Source organism: Pristis pectinata, chromosome 35, assembly GCF_009764475.1.
Source record: "Pristis pectinata isolate sPriPec2 chromosome 35, sPriPec2.1.pri, whole genome shotgun sequence".
NCBI classification, from domain to species: domain Eukaryota; kingdom Metazoa; phylum Chordata; class Chondrichthyes; order Rhinopristiformes; family Pristidae; genus Pristis; species Pristis pectinata.
This window is the reverse complement of record NC_067439.1, coordinates 9046566-9067973: the sequence shown is the minus strand read 5'-3', so window position 1 is coordinate 9067973 and position 21408 is coordinate 9046566. Positions and strand designations below refer to the sequence as shown.

The following is a 21408-nucleotide window of genomic DNA, read 5'->3' as shown; positions in this document are numbered from 1 at the left end:
AAAAGGTTCCCACTATCGATCCTTTCTGTGTCCCTCAGAATTTTTCATGTCCCTCTTAGGTCTGCCCTTGGGTTCCACTGCTCCCAGGTAAACAGACCCGGACTCTCTTCCCCCCCAGACCCCCTTCAACCATCTTCGTCCCCCTCCCCTTCCTGGTTCCATCCACCCACTACACACGCAGGTTTCCCCCCTCCCCCACCACCAAAGGTTCTAGTTTCATCTGCCATACACCTCTCCCCTAATGGTTCCCACTCTCACCTCCGTTACGTATCCGAGTCCAGCACTGGGAGTCCTTTGTGTTCCTGCTGATCTCCCTCCAGCAGCTGTCTCCACAATCCCCTCCCCCCACCTTGCTCCATCTGTTTTTTTCCTCCCTTCCCCCCCCTCTCTCTCTGCCTCCATCTACCATCCACCTGCCACCGTCTCCCAACTCCACTCCTGCTCCCCAGCACAACCTGCCTATCACCTGACACCCCACCTCAGTCCACCAATCACCTCGGACTCCTGTCTCTCCACTCCCCTTCTCCTCTTTATTCTGGCCGTCTCGCCTCTCCACTCTCAGTCCTGATGCAGGGTTTTAACCCGAAACGTTGAAAATTCTTCTGTTCCCACAGATGCTGCTCGACCCGCTGAAGTTCCTCCAGCCGACTGTTTGTTGCTCCAGACTCTCCTCATAACTGAAACACCCCATCCCAGCAACATCCTGGTGAACCTCATCGACACCTGCTCCACTGCAACCGTGACCTTCCTATCTCTTGGCAACCAGACCTGTGCACGGTACTCCATCTGTGGCCTAACCAATGTTATATAAAGTTGTACTGTAAACTTCCTGCTTTTATATTCTATGTCCCGGCTAATGGAGGCAAGTATCCCGTACACCACTTCATGCATCTGTGCTGCCACCTTTAGCGATCTCTGGAGTTGTACACAGAGGGTCCTCTGCTCTTCAATACTCCCTGAGGCTCCACCATTCATTGTGAACGTCCTACCCTTTTTAGTTCTTCCAAAGTGCATCAGTCAGGATTAAACTCCATCAGTCAATGTTCTGGCCATTTAACCAACTAATCAATGTCATCCTGCATTCTATAACTACCCTCCACACTGTCGACAACACCACTGATTTTCATGCAATCTGCGAACTTCCTAATCATACCTCCAACATCCATACAGTTTCTGTATTTCACAAACAGTCAGGATCCCGCACCGGTCCCTGTGGTACACGATTACAAAAACATTACACAAACAACCTGGAAGGATATGGGAAGAAGCTGCTGGGAAACACCATCATCTGCGAGTTTCCTTCCAAATCACACACTGTCCTTACTTGAAAATATATTGTTGATCCTTCGTCATTGGCCAAAGTCCTGAAATTCCCAACACACCAGCACTGTAGGACTGCAAACAGTTCAAGAAGATGGCTCACCATCATCTTCTCATGGACAATTAGAGTAAATGTGGATAGTGTCACCCACATCCCATAAATGAATAAACAAAAACTCAAAGCTCTTGAAGCTTCCAATTGGCCTCCAGCACCCGCAGCCATTTGGGGGAATTACAGATTTCTACAGGCTATGGAACGCTGGCTGTTCCCAGGAGCTGGGCTCCAAATGTGAGATTTTATTTCTTATTACGCCATTAGTAAAATCAATCCATCTGCTGCAGCTTTCTTCAATTAATCATGTGCTTCACCTCCTTATTTCCTGTGCCTTCTAATTCCCTGTAATCCACAAACGTGCTCATTATTTCCAAACTTTTGTCTGCTTCTTCACAACAAATTCAGAGTCGCCTTCACCTGGTTGATGAATCTGTGTGGAAGCTCGTTAAATGGGGGTCCAGTGCACAACACCCCCCTGTATACTGCACTTTACAATCAATGCTGGCTCGTATACACAGTACCTTATACTCAACTCTCATGTGTCCTGTGGTCAGTCCATGAAACTCCTGATAAAAGATGTCAGTAACTTCTCAAAACCAGTGTTGGATTTGGTCAGTGGTTTACCCATTCCATGCTCTCTTAAATAATCAAAGAACACTTGTATTTTACCACTCCTGTGGCTCATTCCTGAATTCATAAGATCTGTGGTAAATTATGATCGAGTCATTGCATTTTCCCCTCGCTTGATTTCCTTATTGCCAATTATAGGCCTACCCACGTTTGTTTTTAATGGACCCACATTGCCCCCTCATCTTTCAATATATTAACAAACTTGCACTGTTAGTTTTGATATCACTTGCAACTTTTTTTAGTCCTGCTTGATTTTTAAATCTCTTCACGGCTCTCTTTGCATGCCCCAGTTTCTGTCCATTGTCACAGAGTCACAGAGTCACAACGCTGTACAGCACAGAAATGGGCCCTTCAGCCTGTCTCCTCCATGCTGACCACGATGTCTGCTTACAGCAGCATCACAGGCACGTAGGTACAGACAACACTCAGAATATAAGTGACAGGTACAATTGCAACATTCAAAAAAAAACATTTGGACAGGTAAGTGCATAGAAAAGGTTTAGAGGGATATGGGCCAAATGCAAGCAAACGGGACTAGCTAAGATAAGAACCTTGGTCAGCATGGATGAGTTGGGCCAGAGGGCCTGTTTCCATGCTGTGTAACTCTATGAATTTCTATAACCACCACTCTCTGTGTCAAAACTTGCCCCTCAAATCTTCTTTAAGTTTCTCCCCTCTCACCTTACACCTGTGCCCTCCAGTTTTAGACTCTCCCAACCTGGAGAAAAGACTCTGACTATCCACCCTATCTAGATATTTCTAGAAGATCATCCCTTAACCTCCTATGTTCCAGTGGGAATAAACCCAGCCTATCCAACCTCTCCTTGTTACTATTGTCCTTCATTCCAGGCAACTGGGGAGGGGGGGGTGGTGGCGGGTGGGTGACCACTGCACAGTTCCATTAGAAGAACATGTAGCAGAGATAAAATAATCCTGGGGGAGTTGAATCTTCAAATCAAACAAAGCAAGGTCAATAGTGACATCATTTAGATGGAAATTAATGTTACATGAAAAAAAGCAAATTTTTACATAGGTGAGGTGCTAACGTTAACTTGGAAATTAAGTTAAAAGGTTCACCAGTACTTGGCAAACAATTAAAGACTTAAAGTTCATAATCATCATTGAATGTCCAAAATCTAAAAATTCTACAGAAATCAAGTAATGCATTGGTGGTTAGCAAAGGAGGCTAAATGTCTAGAAGATTATCCCTCACCCTCCAGTGTTCCAGTAGGAATAAACCCAGCCTATCCAACCTCTCCTTGTTACTATTGTCCTTCATTCCAGGCAACATCCTGGCGAATCTCTTCTGCACTCTTTCTAATTCTACCACATCCTTCCTGTAACATTGACCAGAACTGCACAATATTTTGTCTGAAAGGTCTGGATGAGCAGAGAGATGACCTGTAGATATTACATTGCACTTGTACCAGAACTTATTGGAATGTACAGTTGAATAATTGGTGGACACGCCGGTTCATAAAGGCATGTAAATTCTAACTTAACTTTAAAGATTACCAGTCATTAGCACCTTTATCATGCGAGTATGTGAATGCAGGTAAATTCGGGCCGTTGCAATACCTGGTGATGATGGATTCAGTCTGATCTTTGATCTTGTCCAGGTAGATGCTGCCGCCTTTCACCAGGTGACCTCCAGCCTCGACCACCGTGTTGATCTTCTGCAAGTTTATTTCCAGAGTCACCAGGAAATCTCGGTGCTTCTTGATGGCTGCTTCTGCGGCCGCCACCGTTGTCGGTAATTCCAGCTGGGCCAGCTTGGACTCCTGCAGAGGAACACACCGAACCAGACGGCTGAGGTGAAGGCAAAGGGAACTCAAAGTCGTCACTGGGGAAAAGGTGAACTCAAACTTTATGTCCACTTGTATGGTTCCCAAGTTACCGTAAGTGTCCTTAGATTTATATATGAGGAAGTTTTAATGCTCATTATTGGTCCATTTGCTGCTGTAAGTCATTCCTTGTTACCTTGTAGGATCAATCGACCAGTCATAGCTTGTATAATGAAACTATCTTTAATGAGGCTTGAATGTTGCTGGCATTTATTAACCAAGTCTCAACCACCACCATCGCTGGTAGTGATCATGAGGCTTTCTTGAACCTAGGAACCTTCTACCCTTATTTGTCCCAGTCTATAGGTAACTCCAGGCCCGCATCAATACGGCTGACTCCTTCCAGCCCTCTAAAATGCTTTTAAAGCCATTAAGTGCGACAAATGCTCCACAGAAATAGAATAAAACCAAACTGACTACCTGGCATTGACCTTAACGCTGGTTTGGACATGGAAAAGTTACTCTCAGCCCATTCGATACTGTAGAGTACCCATCAAGAAACATCCGGGGGAATCCGTGTCCAAATTGGACGAGTTTCCCCACAGAAGAGTCAAGTACCTGCTTAATACAATCACACTTGCAGAAGAATCGTACCTCATTCAGCTGATGAACCTGTGAATACAACTTGGAAGAGCGCTGGAAATAGCAAGGACAAGGAACTTACACAGCGTGGGGACTTCAGTATCCGTCACCAAGAGTGACCAAGCCGGCCAAGTCCCAAAGGTCACAGTCAGCAGGAGGGAGCAAGTAGGACAACAAGATGGATAAATCTAGTTGACCGCCTCCTCCATAATCTCCTGTAGTAAATGCAAGTATTCATGATAGTACTGGGGGGGGGGGGGGGGGGGGGGCGGGGTGTTGGTGACCACTGCATAGTCCCATTAGAAGAACATGTAGCAGAGATAACAAAATTATCCTGGGGGAGTTGAATCTTCAGTCAAACAAAGCAAGGTCAAGAGTGACATCATTTAGATGGAAATTAACATTACGAGAAAAAAAGCAAATTTTCCATAGGTGAGGTGCTAACGTTAACTTGGAAATTAAGTTAAAAGATTTACCAGCACTTGGCAAACAGTTAAAGACTTAAAGTTCATAATCATCATTGAATGTCCAACAACTAAAAATTCTACAGAAATCAAGTGACGTATTGGTGGTTAGCCAAGGAGGCGAAGTATACTATGAGAGAGATAATGCTCTCATGAACAGCATTTAGCCTTGATAACTGGGAGTTTTGAGAATCAGCATCGGATGTTGAAAAGATACAATAGTAAAATACCGGGCAAGATAAAAATGATCATAAGAATTTCCACAACTGTGTATAAAGGTAGTGAAAGTAAAATGCCCAGAGAGGCAAGAAACACTAGAAGATTAAAAAAATGCAGATGACTGACCTAGAAATTCATTCACATAACTCTGTGTCTTTCAATGTTACGCAGTTGAAAACAGACATCACCCCGAGCGAGAGATGATCACGGCCACTGCAGAGCGTGGAGCTTTAATGGGGGCAGCTTCAGAGGTGTGCAGAGGTCAGAAATTATACCAGATTCCTGAGACACTCTATTCCAAGTTCTGTCATGGGAATACAGATGGACAGAGGGAAAATAACCTCAAATCTGTGCCTTGGGAGCATAAATGTGTGGGAATGTGAGCGGGGGAGAAAGGGTTGATATGTCAGATATAATATAAATAATTGTGGTTAAGAAAATAATTTAATTAAATGAACAAGTAGCCAGATTAAAGTATAACTTACACGAAGTATACGATTTAAATAATCTTATTCATAAGCTTAAAGAATAAGTAATTGGTTAAAAATATTATGAAACAAAAGTTTAAAAAATTAATGGAAGATTAGTGGTAATATAGTCAGGAATGTCCTTGCCCTCTTCTTCTTCAGTAGTTCCGCAGGTATAAGAACACTCTGGTTCTATGGTGGTTCATGTGGGATCTGCAGATACTTCAGATAGTTTGTGAGGTGGTGCACCCCTTATGCTACACTTCTGTGTACTCCCAACACACAGACTTGAGGTTCTCACTACCATCCCAAATGTTCCCTCTCCACTTCTGAGTGGTCACAGGGCACAGAGTGCCAGGAGTCAGTGGGAATGTTGCACTTCTTTCATGCACACTTTGAGAATACCCCTGAATCTTCTCCTCTGGTGGTCTCTTCTCATGGCAGATTAGAGTGTCCATTTCAGGAATCTGGTACTGGGCAAGTGACATAGCCCACCAAACAGAGAAAAGTGACTGTAATTATGATCTTGATGCTGTTGGTCTGGGAGAGGACACTAACACTGGTTCATTTTATCCTTCCAGTGGATTTGGAGGGGTTTGCAGAGACAATGTTGATGTCATCTCTCCGGTACTTTGAGGCGCTTGCTGTGCGTGGTTCAGGTCTTAGCAGCAGAACAGAAGGAAAGGCATCAGGGCTGTCTGATAGACCATGACTTCTGTGCTCAATATGAGATCTTGATCTTCAAACACCTTTTTCTTCAGACAGTCAAAGGCTGTGATGACATACTTAAGATGATGGTGAATTTTATCACTGTTGTCTACCTTCATCAAGATGTGGTTCCCATTTTCCAGGGTGTCACCATGGACCTCCATTGTTGGAAGGCAACTTCTTCTCCAGGATCCAGAATGTCAGGAGCCTCATGGATGATCCCATCAGTGACAGCCCGGAACAGGTTGGTAGAGGGCCTTGTGTTGCGGATGTTGAGTGTAAGGCTCGTTCTCTTCAACACTATGGCTGACCAGCCGACGACAACTTGATGCTCGAGCTCAGATGGCCTGCCCTGCCATTCAACGTAATCATGGCTGATCTGCCCCAGGCCTCCTCTGTGCCAGATCCCACTAGCCCTCCATCCCCCGACCTTTCAAAAATTTAACCACCTACACTTTAAATACTTCTAATGACGCAGCCTCCACACCTCTCTGGGGTAGACAATTCCTATACGTCGAGATTTTCTACTCACCTCCATTTTAAATGACCAGCCCCTTGACCTGTAACTATGTCCCCTTGTTTGAAACTCTCCCACCAGAGAAAACATCCCGACATCTTTCATTAAGATGTTATGACTCAGTAAGATCAACCCTCATTCTTCTAAACTCCGCAGAATACAGACCCAGACTGTTTGGCCTCTGTTGATAGGACGAGGCAGGCAAGTGGGTCAGCACAGATATGATGGACCAAATGGCCCTTCTCTGTGTTGTACAACTCTCCGACTCTATGATAACCCTCTCATCCCAGGAATTTAGCCTGGTGGATCTCTTCTGGATTGCTACCATATCCTTCTTGCTTCCCTAGTTCCCCCATCCACCTTCCCCTTGACCCCTTTCACACTCAATCCCTCCCGTCACTGAATCTCTTCTGCGTCCTCACCACCATCAGCCTCCCTCAGATGCCTTCTTCTCTCTCGCATTCTGGCACTTGCTCCCCCCCTCCCCGCCCCCACCCCCCTCACCACCCTTCCTTCCCTGCTCCAGGGACATACTAACCGTCCCCGGCTACTCCCACCTTCCAGATCACAGCTCTTCAAGTCCACAACCGGTTAAGTGTGACGAGGGTCTCAGCCTTTTCAGGCAGAGGATTCCAGCTCCACACAACCTCTGGGTGAAAACATATTTGCCCATCTCTATTTACATTAGATATATGCCCCATGAATCTTTGACTCTTCATCCCAAAGACGCGCGGGTTGGTAGGTTAATTTCTCCTCATGTAAAAGGTTAGTGGTAGAGTATGGGGGAGTTGCTGGGAATGTGGGGAGAGTAAAATTGGATTAGTATGGGATTGGGAGGACCAACTAGGACATGCACAATGAATAGTCGGGTCACTAGCAAGTCAAGTAAAACTCTTATAATCTGGCACCATTGGCGGTGCTGGACTGGCAGATTTCCCACCCCATTCCCCAACCAACTTTTAATTCAAAGATACCAGAGACTGCAGATACTTCAATCTGGAGCAAACTCTCCCCTCCTCCACCTGCCTATCACCCCTCCTCACCTGGATCCACCTATCGCCTGCCAGCTCTTGCTCCATCCCTCCCCCTCATGATCGTTATACTGGCTATCTCCCGTCTTTCAGGCCAGATGAAAGGTCTCGACCTGAAATGTCGACTGTCCATTTCCCTCCACAGATGCTGCCTGACCCGCTGAGTTCCTCCAGCAGTTTGTTGCTCCAACATTTAATTCACTGCGCTTTTTTTGGCTGTTACACAGCAACATAATAAACCTTCCACCGAACCAGGTGAGTATAAAGAGAACGCAGGAAACGTTGGAGTGTTGAAAAGAAAGGTGAGTAGTAGTGATGTTGTGAAGGGAGAGGGAATGGAGCCTGGGTGAGTTAACAAGGAGTGCTGACAACAGATTTCCAATCAGGTGGGAAACAGGGACCCAGTGAACCCTTGAGGTGTCCAAACAATCAGATAACGGATTGTCAGAGTTTTACCGAATTCAGGAATTGAGGTCCAAGTCCAAGGATCCCTGAAGGTGGCAGTACAGGTAGATAAGGTGGAGAAGAAGGTATATGGGATACTTGCCTTTATTAATCAGGGCACAGAATACAAGAGCAGAGAGGTCTTGGTACAAATTTATAAAGCACTTGTTAGGCCACATCTAGAGTACTGCGTGCAGTTCTGGTCACCACATTATAGGAAAGATGTGATTGCACTGGAGGCGGTTTTACTATTGCCTTACATCAGCTTGATGTCAAAGTCAGAACACAGAACAGTACTGCAGAGGAACAGGCCCTTCAGCCCACGATGTCTGTGTGGACCATGATGACAAATTAAACTAAACCTACCTACCTGCACATAACCTGCCTGTTCATGTGCCTGTCCAAACGCCTCTTAAACGCCACTATCTGCTTCCACCACCACCCCTGGCAGCACATTCCAGGCACCCACCACTCTGTGTGTAAAAGAAAAACTTACCCCACACTGATACTGGTGAATGGAGAGTTTCAGTTATGAGGAGAGGTTGGGTTTGCTTTCCTTGGAACAGAAGAGGCTGTGGGGGGCAGGGGGGAATGGCCTGATTGAGGTGTATAATGTATGAGGGGTATAGATAGGATAGGTAGTAAGAAGTTTTATCCCAGAGATGTAGATTAGGGTAGAGGGTAAAATGTTTGGAGGGAATCTTATGATGCTGGGTGGAATCTGGAACACACTGGTTGAGTGGCTGGTGGAGACAGTTGTCCCACAGAATTTAAGGAGTATCTGTACGAGCACTTGAATCATCAAGGCACAAAAGGCTGCAGATCAAGTGCTGATAAATTGGACTGGTGCCGACGGGTACTTGATGGTCAGCAAGGATATGATGAGCTGAAGAGCCTGTTTCTGTGCTGTATGACCAGCCAAGTCTGACTGACATGTTTAAGACAAAATGGACGGCACAGTGCGGCTCAGTGTAGTGTGCTGCCTCGCAGCTCCAGGGTGCGGTCTGTGCAGAGTTTGCACGTTCTCCCTGTGACCACATGGGTTTCCCCTGGGTGCTCCAGATACCCCCCCCCCCCCCGCCATATCCCAAAGACATGCGGGTTGGTGGGTGAATTGGCCCATGACCACTCAAGGTGAGAAAGGGGCACTGGGGCAGACCCTCGAGAACATCGAGTCCATGTGTCGGAAGCAGAGAAAGTCAGTTCAAACGGCAGAAGGAACACACCATCTCACAAACTAGCCACCCGCCCCATCAGACACGTCCTGGGGCAGAGTCTGCAGGTCCCACAGAGACCTCAGAACACACGTGGAAGCAAGTCATCCTCAATCCCAAGGGGCTGTGTAACAAGAAACCCATTCCAAAGAAAACAACCCCAGCCTGTTCCGTCTTTCCCCACAGACTCGGCTGTAGGGTGGGAACACAGCTCTGGGGTGGTGGTCACTCGAACAGGATAGGGCAGGGCTTGGAGGGGTGGGGGCTTGGAGCAATGCAAGGGGCCAGGGAGGGAGGGAGACAAGGGGCAGGACTGGGGAGGGAGGGAGCGGGGGAGAAACAGAGCCAGGGAGGGAGGGAGACAAAAGGGCAGGGCTGGGGAGGAGGGGTGGGTGGGTAGGGGAACAGGGCCGAGGAGGGAGGTGCCGGGTGGGGGGGAGGGGGTGCAGAGAAGGCGGGAGCCAGGGGTGGGGCCAGGGAGGGAGGGAGCTGGGGGGGGGGGGGCAAGGCTACAGGGAGCGAGCGAGCGAGCGAGCTGGGGGGAGGGGGCGGGGCAGGGAGGGTGCGAGCGAGCCGGGGGCAGAGACACAACGGGGGGGGGGGGGGGGTGCGGCCAGAGGGAGCGAGCCGAGGGGCGGGGCCCAGGGAGGGACCTGAGGGGCGGGGCCAGCGAGGGAGGTGGGGTCGGAGACCCAGGGAGCGAGCAAGCTGGGGGGGGTGGGGCCATGGAGGGGGTGGGGCCCAGGGAGGGAGCCAGGGGCAGAGCCACAACAGGGGGCGGGGCCATGGGGGAGCTCACTCACCTGGCTGTTGAGGAAGGCCTCCACCTGCCTGACGTCGCGCAGGAAGAGGTGGTAAATGTGCGACTGCAGCAGCACCTCCTGCCGCTGCTGCCACATCTGGTGCAGCTTCCCCCAGCCCAGCTCCAGCTTCTGCAGCCACTGCCGGATGGAGAGCAGCGGCAGCTCGGCCTCGTCCAGCGGCAGCAGCTCCTGCACCGCCAGGATCCGCTGGTAGTCGTCCTCCCGCTGGCCGATCTCCTCCTTCAGCGCCTCGTGTTGCCGGAGGAGGGACTCGGCCTCTCCCAGCGTGTTGGGCAGCTCCTCGGACAGTGCGGCCGCTTGCGCCTGCGCCAGCCACGACAGGAAGCCGTCCAGGTCCTGGATGAACTGCTGCAGCTTCCCGGCGACGCTCAGGGAGTCCTCGCAACCCTGCAGAGCCCTCTTCAGCTGCTCCCACTCCTCGCTGATCTCCTCAAACTGAACGAGGATGTCAAGGGCCTGACTCGGATGAGCCGTGGCCAAGCCTTCTGCCTCCAGCTGCAGGCCGATCAGCTTGGGCTCAATCACAGCCAGGGCTCCTTCCATGGTAGAGAGCTTCCTCTGCAGGGCAATCACCCCCCCAAAGTCATTGCCCAGGTACTGAGTGGACTCGATGACCTTCCTCTTCTCTCTGATCTGACACTTAATCTCGTTGCACTCCAGTAAGTAGCTCTGGACGCACAGCAGGGAATTCGTCGTGTCCTTTTTGCTTTTAACCAACCGCAAGATCTGGCCCCACCTGGAAGAGAAGCAGAGTCAGCATCGGTGGGCATGTCTCACGCCCTGGGGGATAGCTGAGATATCTTTATTAGTCACATGTATATCGAAACACACAGTGAAATGCATTTTTTGCGTAGAGTGTTCTGGGGGCAGCCCGCAAGTGTCACCACGCTTCCGGCGCTAATATAGCGTGCCCACAACTTCCTAACCCGTACGTCTTCAGAATGTGGGAGGAAACCAGAGCACCCGGAGGAAACTCACGCAGACACGGGAAGAACGTACAAACTCCTTACAGACAGCGGCTGGAATTGAACCCAGGTTGCTAGCGCTGCAATAGCATTACGCTAACCGCTACACTACCGTGCCTGCCCTCAGAGACTCAGGCACCAATTCCTGCAGTACCCCACCGGTCACAACCTGCCAACCCAGGAAGGATTCATCAAGAAAATCCCCTTCTCCCACTGTTCCCACCTCCCTTACCTGATTCCATGCCCCACCTTCCTTTCCCGTCAGATTCCATCATCTGCAGCCCTTTGTTGCCTCCACCTATCACCTCCCAGCCTCTGTCACCATCTTCACCCTTCCTTCCCCCACCTGACTCCATCTGCCAATCAACCCCTCCCCTCACCTGGATCCACCCATTGCTTGCCAGCTCTTGCCCCACACCTCCCTCTTACCTCTTTACACTGGCTATCTCCCCTCTATCTTTCAGTCCAGAAGAAGGGTCTCAACCTGAAACATCAACTGTCCATTTCCCTCCACAGATGCTGCCTGACGCACTGAGTTCCTCCAGCAGCTCATTTTTTGCTCAAATATCTGAAGCTAGAAATGAACTCAAGAAAATGCAGCCAACTTCAGCTCCTGGAAGACCGGATTGAGGAGCTGGAGCTGGAGGTGGATGAACTGAGGAACATCAGGGATGCTGAGCGAATCATAGACAGGACTTTTGAGCAGCTGGTTACACCCAGAGGGCAGGATTCAGGTAGTGGATGGGTGAGCACCGAGAGAGGTCGGGGGAGAAAGAAGTCAGTGCAGGGTCCCCTGTGGCCATTCCTCTCAGCAACAAGTGTACCCCTTTGGATCCTGCTGGGGGGATGATCTGTCTGGGCAAGGCAGCAGCAGCCAGGCCAGTAGCACTGTGGTCAGCTCTGAGGCTCAGAAGGGAAGGGTAAAGTCAGGCAAAGCGATAGTCATAGGGGACTCGATAGTTAGGGGGACAGACAGGAGGTTCTGCGGCTGCTGAAGAGACACCAGGATGATGTGTTGCCTTCTGGGTGCGAGGGTCCTGGATGTCTCGGAGCGGTTGCAGAATATTCTTAAAGGGGGACGGTGAGCAGCCAGAGGCCGTGGTGCATATTGGTACCAATGACATAGGCAGGAGAGGGGCAGAGGTCCTGCACAATCAGTATAGGGAGTTAGGAAGGAGGCTAAAGAGCAGGACCTCCAAGGTAGTAATCTCCAGATTACTTCTGGTGCCATGGGCTAGTGAAGGAAAGAACAGGACGAGAGCACAGACAAATGAGTGGCTCGGGAGATGGTGCAGGGGGCAGGGTTTCAAGTTCTTGGATCACTGGAACCTTTTCTGGGGAAGGGGTGACCTGTACAAGAGGGATGTGTTGCACCTGAACTGGAGGAGAACCAATAATCCTGGCAGGGAGGTTTGCTAATGCTACTGGGAAACATTTAAACTAGCTTCAAGGGGGATGGGACCCGGAGAGACAGGTCAGTAAGTGAGGGAACAGGCAGGAGAGCTGATGTCAGGGAATGTAGTATTAGGCAGATTTCTAACAACAGAAGGTGATGGGACAAATGGTTTGAAGTGCTTGTACTCTAATGCTCGGAGTATTACGGGCAAGAGTGACGAACTTAGACCATGGATCAGTACATGGAACTATGATGTTGTGGCCATTACAGAGACTTGGTTGAGGGAGGGACAGGAATGGGTCATCGATGTACCAGGGTTTCAAAGTTTTAGGAAGAATAGAGAGGGGGTGAAAGAGGGGGAGGAGTTGCAATATTAATTAGAGATAATATATCAGCTGCACTCCGGGGAGACATAATGGAGGGCTCGGACACAGAGTCTATATGGGTAGAACTCAGGAATAGGAAGGGTGCAATCACTCCCTTGGGGGTGCACTATAGACCTCCCAATAGCTACCAGGATATTGAGGAACAGATATGCAAACAGATTAGGGAAATGTGTAAAAATTACAGGGATGTGGTCATGGGAGACTTCAACTTCCCTGATATAAATTGGGACCTTTTTAGTGCAAAGGGGTTAGATGGGGCAGAATTTTTTAGATGTATCCAGGAGGGGTTCCTAAATCAATATGTTGACAGTCCAACAAGGGAAGAGGCTATTCTGGACCTGGTGTTGGGTAATGAGCCTGGCCAGGTGACTCACCTATCAGTGGGTGAGCAATTGGGGAACAGTCACCACAGCTCAGGATAGCTGTAGATAAGGCTACGTTTGGGGCTAGCGGGAGGGTTTTAAATTGGAGCAGGGCTAATTATGAAGGCATAAGGCAGGAGATAGGTAGAGTAAACTGGGAAAACCTTTTTGCTGGCAAATCTATGTCGAGCATGTGGAAAGTGTTTAAGGATAGGTACGTCCCGATTAGAAGGAAGGACATGAATGGGAAAATAAGGGAGCCTTGGATGTCCAGAGAAGTGGTGAACTTAGTCAAGAAGAAATAGGACAAGTATGTAGAGCTTCGGAAGTTAGGATCAGATAGAGCATGTGAGGACTATGAAAAAGCTAGAAATGTACTCAAGAAAGGAATTAGGAAAGCCAGGAGGGGCCATGAAAAGTCCTTAGCAAGTAGGATTAAGGAGAATCCAAAGGCATTCCATTCCATCGTAAGGAATAAGAGGGTAACGGGGGAGAGGGTAGGACCACTTAAGGATAAAGAAGGGAATCTATGTTTGGATGCAGAGGATGTGGGTGAGGTTCTGAATGAGTATTTCTCTTCAGTATTTACCCAGGAAAGGGACATGCAGGACGCAGCAATTGGAACGGAGGGCAGAAACATGTCAGGGCATTTAGAGGTGAAGGAGGAGGTAGTGTCAGGTCTCCTAAACGGTATTAAGGTGGATAAGTCCCCGGGCCCCAATGGGATATACCCCAGGTTACTGAGGGAGGCGAGGAAGGAAATTGCTGGGGCCTTGACTACTATCTCTGTGTCCTCTTTGACCACGGGTGAGGTCCGGAGGACTTGTGAGTGGCTAATGTTGTTCCTCTATTTAAGAAAGGAACAAGGGAACATCCGGGGAACTATAGCCCGCTGAGTCTCACGTCAGTTGCAGGGAAATTGCTGGAGAAAATTCTTAGAGATGAGCTATATGAGCATCTGGAATCCAATGGCTTGATTAGGGAAAGCCAGCATGGCTTTCTGCGGGGCAAGTCGTGTCTTACTAACCTGGTTCAGTTTTTTGACAGGGTGACGAGAGAGATTGATGAAAGTAGAGCTGTGGATGTCATCTATATGGACTTCAGTAAGGCACTTGACAAGGTCCCACATAATCGGTTAATCAAGAAAGTTCAGATGCATGGGGTCAGTGGAGAATTGGCTGTGTGGATCCGGAACTGGCTTGCCTGTAGAAGACAAAGGGTGGTGGTTGAAGGGACTTATTTGGGCTGGAGGCCTGTGAGTAGTGGTGTTCCGCAGAGATATGTGCTGGGACCTCTGCTGTTTGTGATGTACATAAATGACCTGGATGAGTATGTTGATGGATGGGTTAGTAAGTTTGCAGATGATACCAAGATTGGTGGAGTTGTGAATAGTGCAGAAGACTGGCGATGGATACAGCGTGATATAGATCAGTTGCAGATGTGGGCAGAGAAATGGCAGATAGAGTTTAACCAGGATAAATGTGAGACCCTTACAGTGTTGAAGAGCAGAGAGACCTTGGGGTGCAAGTCCATAACTCATTGAAAGTGGCTACACAGGTAGACAGGGTGGTTAAGAAGGCTTATGGAATGCTTGCATTTATTAATTGGGTCATTGAGTACAGGAGTTAAGAAGTTATGATGCATCTCTATAGAACTCTGGTTAGGCCACATTTAAGTATTGCGTGCAATTCTGGCCACCTCACTATAGGAAGGATGTCGAGGCTTTAAAGAGGGTGCAGAGGAGGTTTACCAGGATGCTGCCTGGATTAGAGGGCATGTGCTTTCAGGAGAGGCTGGACAAACTTGGGATCGTTTCTCTGGAGTGGCTGAGGGGTGATCTGTTGGAAGTGTATATAAAATTATTTTAGGGCATAGATAGGGTGGACAAACAATATCTTTTTCCCATTATTGAGAGATCCATTACCAGAGGGCATGCATTTAAGGTGAGGGGGGTAGGTTCAGAACAGACGTGAGGGGTACTTTTTTTTACTGAGAGAGTGGTGGATGCCTGGAATGCGTTGCTTGATAGGGTGGTGGAGGCAAATTCGTTGGGGGCTTTTAAGAGGGGCTTGGATGGGCACATGAATGAGAGGAAATTGGAGGGATATGGGCAATCTGTAGGTAGGAGAGAATAGCTATGTCAGCACAACATTGTGGGCTGAAGGGCCTGTTCTGCGCTGTAATATTCTATGTTCTATTCCACCTGGGCAGTTTTCAACCTGATGGCATGAACATTGAATTCTCAAACTTCCAGTAACCACTTCCCTCTGTCCCTTTTCCCCTTTTTCTCTCTCCTGATCTAACTGGCCCCCCATCACCCTCTCTTTTTCCCTTCCCCATCTGCCCATCACACACACACTCCTCCCATCGGTCCCCCTCCCCACCTCCCTCCCTTTTATTCCATGCTCCACTCTCCTCTCCTATCAGCTTCCATCATCTTCAGCCCTTTGTCACTTCCACCTATCACCTCCCAGCTTCTGACATCATTCCCACTGCCTATCACGCCCCTCATCTGGATCCACCTATCACCTGCCAGCTCCTGTTCCGTCCCCTCCCTCCACCTCTTTATGCTGGCTACCTCCCCTCTTTCTTTCTGGTCCAGATGAAGGGTCTCGACCCGAAATGTTGACTGTCCATTTCCCTCCATAGATGCTGCCTGACCCGTTGAGTTCCTCCAACACCTTTTGTGTTGCCCCAGATTCCAGTATCCATAGTCTCTTGTATCTCCAATAATCTTTTAATAATATTTTAACTATTTGGTCCTTCAAGTTAACCTGATAAACAGAGGCAAGGCAAAGCATCTCAGACCACTGAAGCGCACATCCCATGCCTGTGGGAACTCCAGGATGCTTCCCATCAAGTGGACAATCACGTGTGCAGGAAGGGTCATCAGCTGAAGGGGCTCAGGCTCTGGGTTTTCAAGCTTGACGTCACTGTGGTCCATCCGTGAGACAGAGGTCTGCTGGACAGCATGCCTTTAAGAGAGGGGTTCAGTTCACCTTGCAAGGGACTCCATGCAGAGAGGGACTCAGTGACCTCCAGACAGTCTAAAGCAGGCAGGTAAGTAGGTAGTTTAGGAAACCTCAATCTGCGGAGACCCACTGGATGGCAAAGTCACAGATCTGCAGAAACTCCCACACGGCAGGTACAAATATCACCCACTCTGTCATCCCTATCAGATCACCAAACAATCTGCTGGAGGACCTCAGTAGGTTGAGCAGCATCTGTGGGAGGAAAGGAATTGTCGATGCTTCAGGTCCTGATGCAGGGTTTTGACCCAAGACATCAACAATTCCTTTCCTCCCACAGATATTCTCAACCCACTGAGTTCCTCCAGCAGATTGTTTGTTGCTCCAGGTTCCAGTATCTGAAATCTCTTGAGTCTCCAATCCTATCAGATCTGCTGTTATATATTCAAGAGTCATCTCTATTTACTCGATGTCTAGTATGACTAGGTTATCCACGAATAGTTCTATCAGTCTGTGATCCCAGAGTGTTGGATGGAGTTTTAAGTAGTTTTTTAACATGGATAGTGTCTCATACACCTCAAGTAGCTGCACAAGAAATGGCCGTTTCTTAGCTTACTGGTTCATCCATCAGGTGAATATGTGTTTTCTCATTGGTTGGTTTTGCCACAGGTACCTAATAGGTTTTCTGAGTGGACTATTGTTAGCTATGGAGCACCTCTTATCTCAGGTATAAAAGGTGTTGTTTTTTGTTAATCTCTCTCTTGCTTATCTCTCTCTCTTTCTCTTGCTTTTCTCTCTCTCTCTTTCTTGCCTCTATCTCTTTCTTGCTTATCTTGCTCTCTTCATCCCCTGGCCCCAATTCATTTTTAGTTCCTTTTGTCTCGTCCCATCTCCTAGTAGTAAAGCCAGCGCCATGTGCTCTGTGACTGTTTCTTTGTTTTAAACTTTTCCAATAAAACCTTGTGAAGCACCAAGTTGTTTTCAACTCATTCTTGGACTCCTGAAAGAACCTGCGGATTCGAAGATAACCGGATCCGACAACAGTGATCCCAGGCGCACATTCCTCAGGTTGGCCCACCCCACACTCAATGAGTGTACCCTCAGACAGTCACCGTGTGGGAAATATCACACTCTCAGCCTCAAACACTGCAGTCCCAATACTACCCGAGCTGCTGTTTCTAATACTAAGCTTTGTGGCTTAACAGTAATACATCTTGAAGTAATAAAATTAACTGAAATTTAAATTTATAGATTTAACAAATGGATGTCGAGATATCTGGAATTAATTGTTTTCAATTTCAGTTTTATTTGACGTCCACATAATTGATAATTAATGTTTATTTAATGTAATTCAGATCCCTTGGATTCCATAATTATAAAAATATATTTATCTTAGCCCCTTGGATCTCATTCATTACTTTATCTATTCCACATTTACACTTTGTTTGGATTATTTAGCATCTTCCTAATTCCCACTTCAAATTATCTTCACAATGCTTAGGAGCTCATCCCAGGTATCAGTTCAGACACAGATGCACCAAATCACTCACATGCACTACAGCACACATATGCACATCTACATCACGCCTGCTACACAGGACACATCAAAATATAGCTGACCGACAACAGTGACCCACACACTGGTTGAGGAGGTACCTGCTGTTGAGATGGTCCTGGCAACTCCTGACCTCAGTGGCACTTGGATGTCCATTCTCCACCAGTTGCTGCACGATTTCATTTACCTCCACAACTCGGGTCAACATGCTGTTCATCTCCTGATCCAGGCTCTCGAACCTACAGATGGAACAATCCAGATCATGTTGAGGTGACAATTCCCCATACGATAAAGTCCCCTCCTAGTTTTGGATGTCCAATTCTCACTGATGCAGTAAGTGCTATCTGAAGCATCCCAGGTAATAAAAGGAGAGAGAGGGAAGGGAAGAGGATGGGGAGAGGTAGAAGCAAAGATTTAAAGGTATTATTGCTCAGAGGGACCTTGGTGTCCCAGTGCTCAAATAACAACATGAGAACATAAGAAATAGGAGCAGAAGGAGGTCATCTGGCCCATCGAGCCTGCTCTGCCATTTAATAAGATCATGGCTGATCTGGCCGTGGACTCAGCTCCACCTGCCTGCCTTTTCCCCATAATTCCCCTACTATGCAAAAATCTATCTAACTGTGTCTTAAGTATATTTAATGAGGTAGCATCCACTGCTTCCCTGGGCAGAGAATTCCACAGATTCACTACTCTCTGGGAAAAGCAGTTCCTCCTCATCTCCATCCTAAATCTACTCCCCTGAATCTTGAGGCTATGTCCCCTAGTTCTAGTCTCACCTACCAGTGGAAACAACTTTCCTGCCTTTATCTTATCTATCCCTCTCATAATTTGATATGTTTCTACAAGATCCCCTTTCATTCTTCTGAATTCCAGCGAGTATAGTCCCAGGCAACTCAATCTCTCCTCATAGGCTAACCCCCTCATCTCTGGAATCAACCTACTGAACCTCCTCTGCACCGCCTCCAAAGCCAGTATATCCTTCCTCAAGTAAGGAGACCAGAACTGCACGCAGTACCCACCAGTACCCTGTACAAATCAAGGTAATACTTTTGTGACTGGAAGCCTATGACCAGTGGTGTACAACAGGAACCAATGCTGGGACCATTACTGATTGTTATATACATTAATGATTAGGATATGAATGTAGAAGGTATGAATAGCAAGTTTGCAAATGATACAACAATTGATGGTGTTGATAGAGAGGAGGATAGTCTCGGCTACAGGATGATATTGGTAAAATGGGCAGAGCAATGGCAAATGGAATTTAATCCTGATAATTGTGAGGTGATGCTCTTTGGTAGGACTAACACAAGTAGGACATACACAATAAACGACAGGGCCATGGGGAGTATTAAGCAGAGAGACCATGGTGTACAAGTCCAAGGAACCCTGAGGGTGGCAGCACAAGTAAACAAGATGGTGAAGAAGCCATATGGCAGTCTTGCCTTCATTAGCCACGACATGGAACGCAAGAGCAGGGAGGCTCCATAAGACAATGGTCGGGCCACAATTGGAGTACTCTGTGCAGTAATGGTCACCACACTATAGTAAGGTTGTGATTGCAATGGAGATGGTACAGAGGAGATTCACCCGATCTTGCCTGGAATAGAGCACTTCAGTTATGAGGAGAGACTGAACAGGCTGCGTCTGTTTCCTTTGGAGTGGAGGACTTTGGAGATGAGGACTTTGGAGACTGGGGGGGACTTGACAGAAGTGTACAACATGACATGGGGGCATAGACAGGGTAGATAGTAAGAAACTTTTCCTCATAGCAGAGGCTGATGGTATGGAGCGTGTGGAAGCTGCGGCATGGCAAGGTTAAGATGGTGTGCAGCTGTACAGAGCAAGGTCCTTGATAGAATTGTCCCCCTTTGTACAGCATGGGCCACCTAGGACATGAACAGACCAAGACAAGTAAAGATGCAATGAAAGATTGGAACCATTTTCGATTGGACACATTTTCAATCGGACGACAACTCTTACTAAAACTAAGGTATAATTGACTGCTTTTGATCAGATTAAATGCAAATAAAGGTTTGAACAGCATGTAGTTTTATTGGTTATTCATACCTGTAAGAATGTATTGTGATTGGTATTCCATATATGTAATTAAGGGTTTAGAAAGTGCACAAGATTTCAACTGGTCAATTTCCGTATAAAACAGAAGTTTTAGAGCAATTCGGTGACAGGGGCAGGACTGTTCTCCCTGTGCAAATAAAGTGTAATTGAGAAACGAGTACAAGCTGTCAGAGTCGGGTTAATCAGCGACGATAGGGGCAGATCTGCAGGATGAGAGGACGGAGAGGGAGAGGGAACAGGGTCGGTGGGAAGGGGCGAGGAGTGAGAGGGAGAGCGGTGAGGAGGATTGAAATGGGAGGAAAAGACGGAAAATAAAAGGAATGTGTTTCAATAAAATCACCCCTCAACTCCAAGGTATATAGATCTAATTTCCTTAGCCACTTGTTACAGGACAACCCTCTCATCCCACGAATTAGTCCAGTGAATCTGTTTTAGACCCCCTCCACTGCCGGTATATCCTTCCTCAAAGAAGGGGACCAAAACTGTGCACAGTCCTCCAGGTCTGGGTTCACCAGTACCCTGTCTGATCTTAACAATGTCCATTTCTAAACTTCAACCCTCTTGAAATGAAGGCCAATACGACACTTACCTTCTGAACCACATGCGGCGCCTCACTGTGAGCTTTTGGCAGGTTGTGTACAACACATAGACCCCTCTGCACTTCACTCATCCATTTAGAAGTCGTTCTCCATTTACATAAGGTCTGCCTTTAGACTCTTACTGAAGTGCATAACAAGTACTTTCCCCACTTGAAATTCCATTTGCCAAGTTTTTCCCCCACTCGCTCAACCCACCTGCAGAGACCTTCTGTCCAACAGAGGAGCACAGGAAGATGCCATACAGGCACAGCAGGTAATTAGAAGACAAGGGGAATTTATTTCCACAGCTGCAAGACTCAGGTGAGATCACACCTGTGTGGAGCCTTGTTAGTCTAAGGAGGGGTGTGCTTGGTTTAGAGGCAGAATGGCAAAGGTTTGTCAAATTGATTTCTGAGGTGACTGGGCTGTCAAAGAGTCAGACAACACAGAAACAGGCCATTCAGCCCATCCTGGCCATGCTGACCATCAGATACACATCTAAACATTTTCAGAGTCAGAGGCTTTTTCCCAGGGGGAAAATGGCTAACACAAGGGGACATAATTTTAAGGTGATTGGAGGAATGTATAAGGGGGATGTCAGAAGTAAGTTGTTTTTTTTTAAACACAGAGAGTGGTGGGTGCATGGAACGCACTGCTGGCAGAGGTTGTGGGGGCAGATACGTTTGGGACATTTAAGAGACTCTTAGATAGACACATGAATGATAGAGAAGTGGGGGGCTATGTGGGAGGGAAGGGTTAGATAGATATTAGAGCAGGATAAAGTGTCGGCACAACT

The 21408-nt window shown here is 47.7% G+C and overlaps 1 protein-coding gene across 3 annotated transcripts in view; it reads right to left on the bottom strand.

The window, feature by feature from the left end:
* The window catches only part of LOC127586341 (spectrin beta chain, non-erythrocytic 1-like), a 146234-nt gene that overhangs the window by 86366 nt on the left and 38460 nt on the right, over window positions 1–21408 (bottom strand). For all 3 annotated transcript variants that reach the window (XM_052044205.1, XM_052044206.1, XM_052044207.1), the window contains exons 15-17: window positions 18054–18191; window positions 10299–11055; window positions 3584–3786 (exon numbers count right to left, since the gene is read on the bottom strand). In XM_052044205.1, the coding sequence (XP_051900165.1) occupies window positions 3584–3786; window positions 10299–11055; window positions 18054–18191 (1098 nt within the window). The remainder of the gene's footprint in view (window positions 1–3583; window positions 3787–10298; window positions 11056–18053; window positions 18192–21408) is intronic.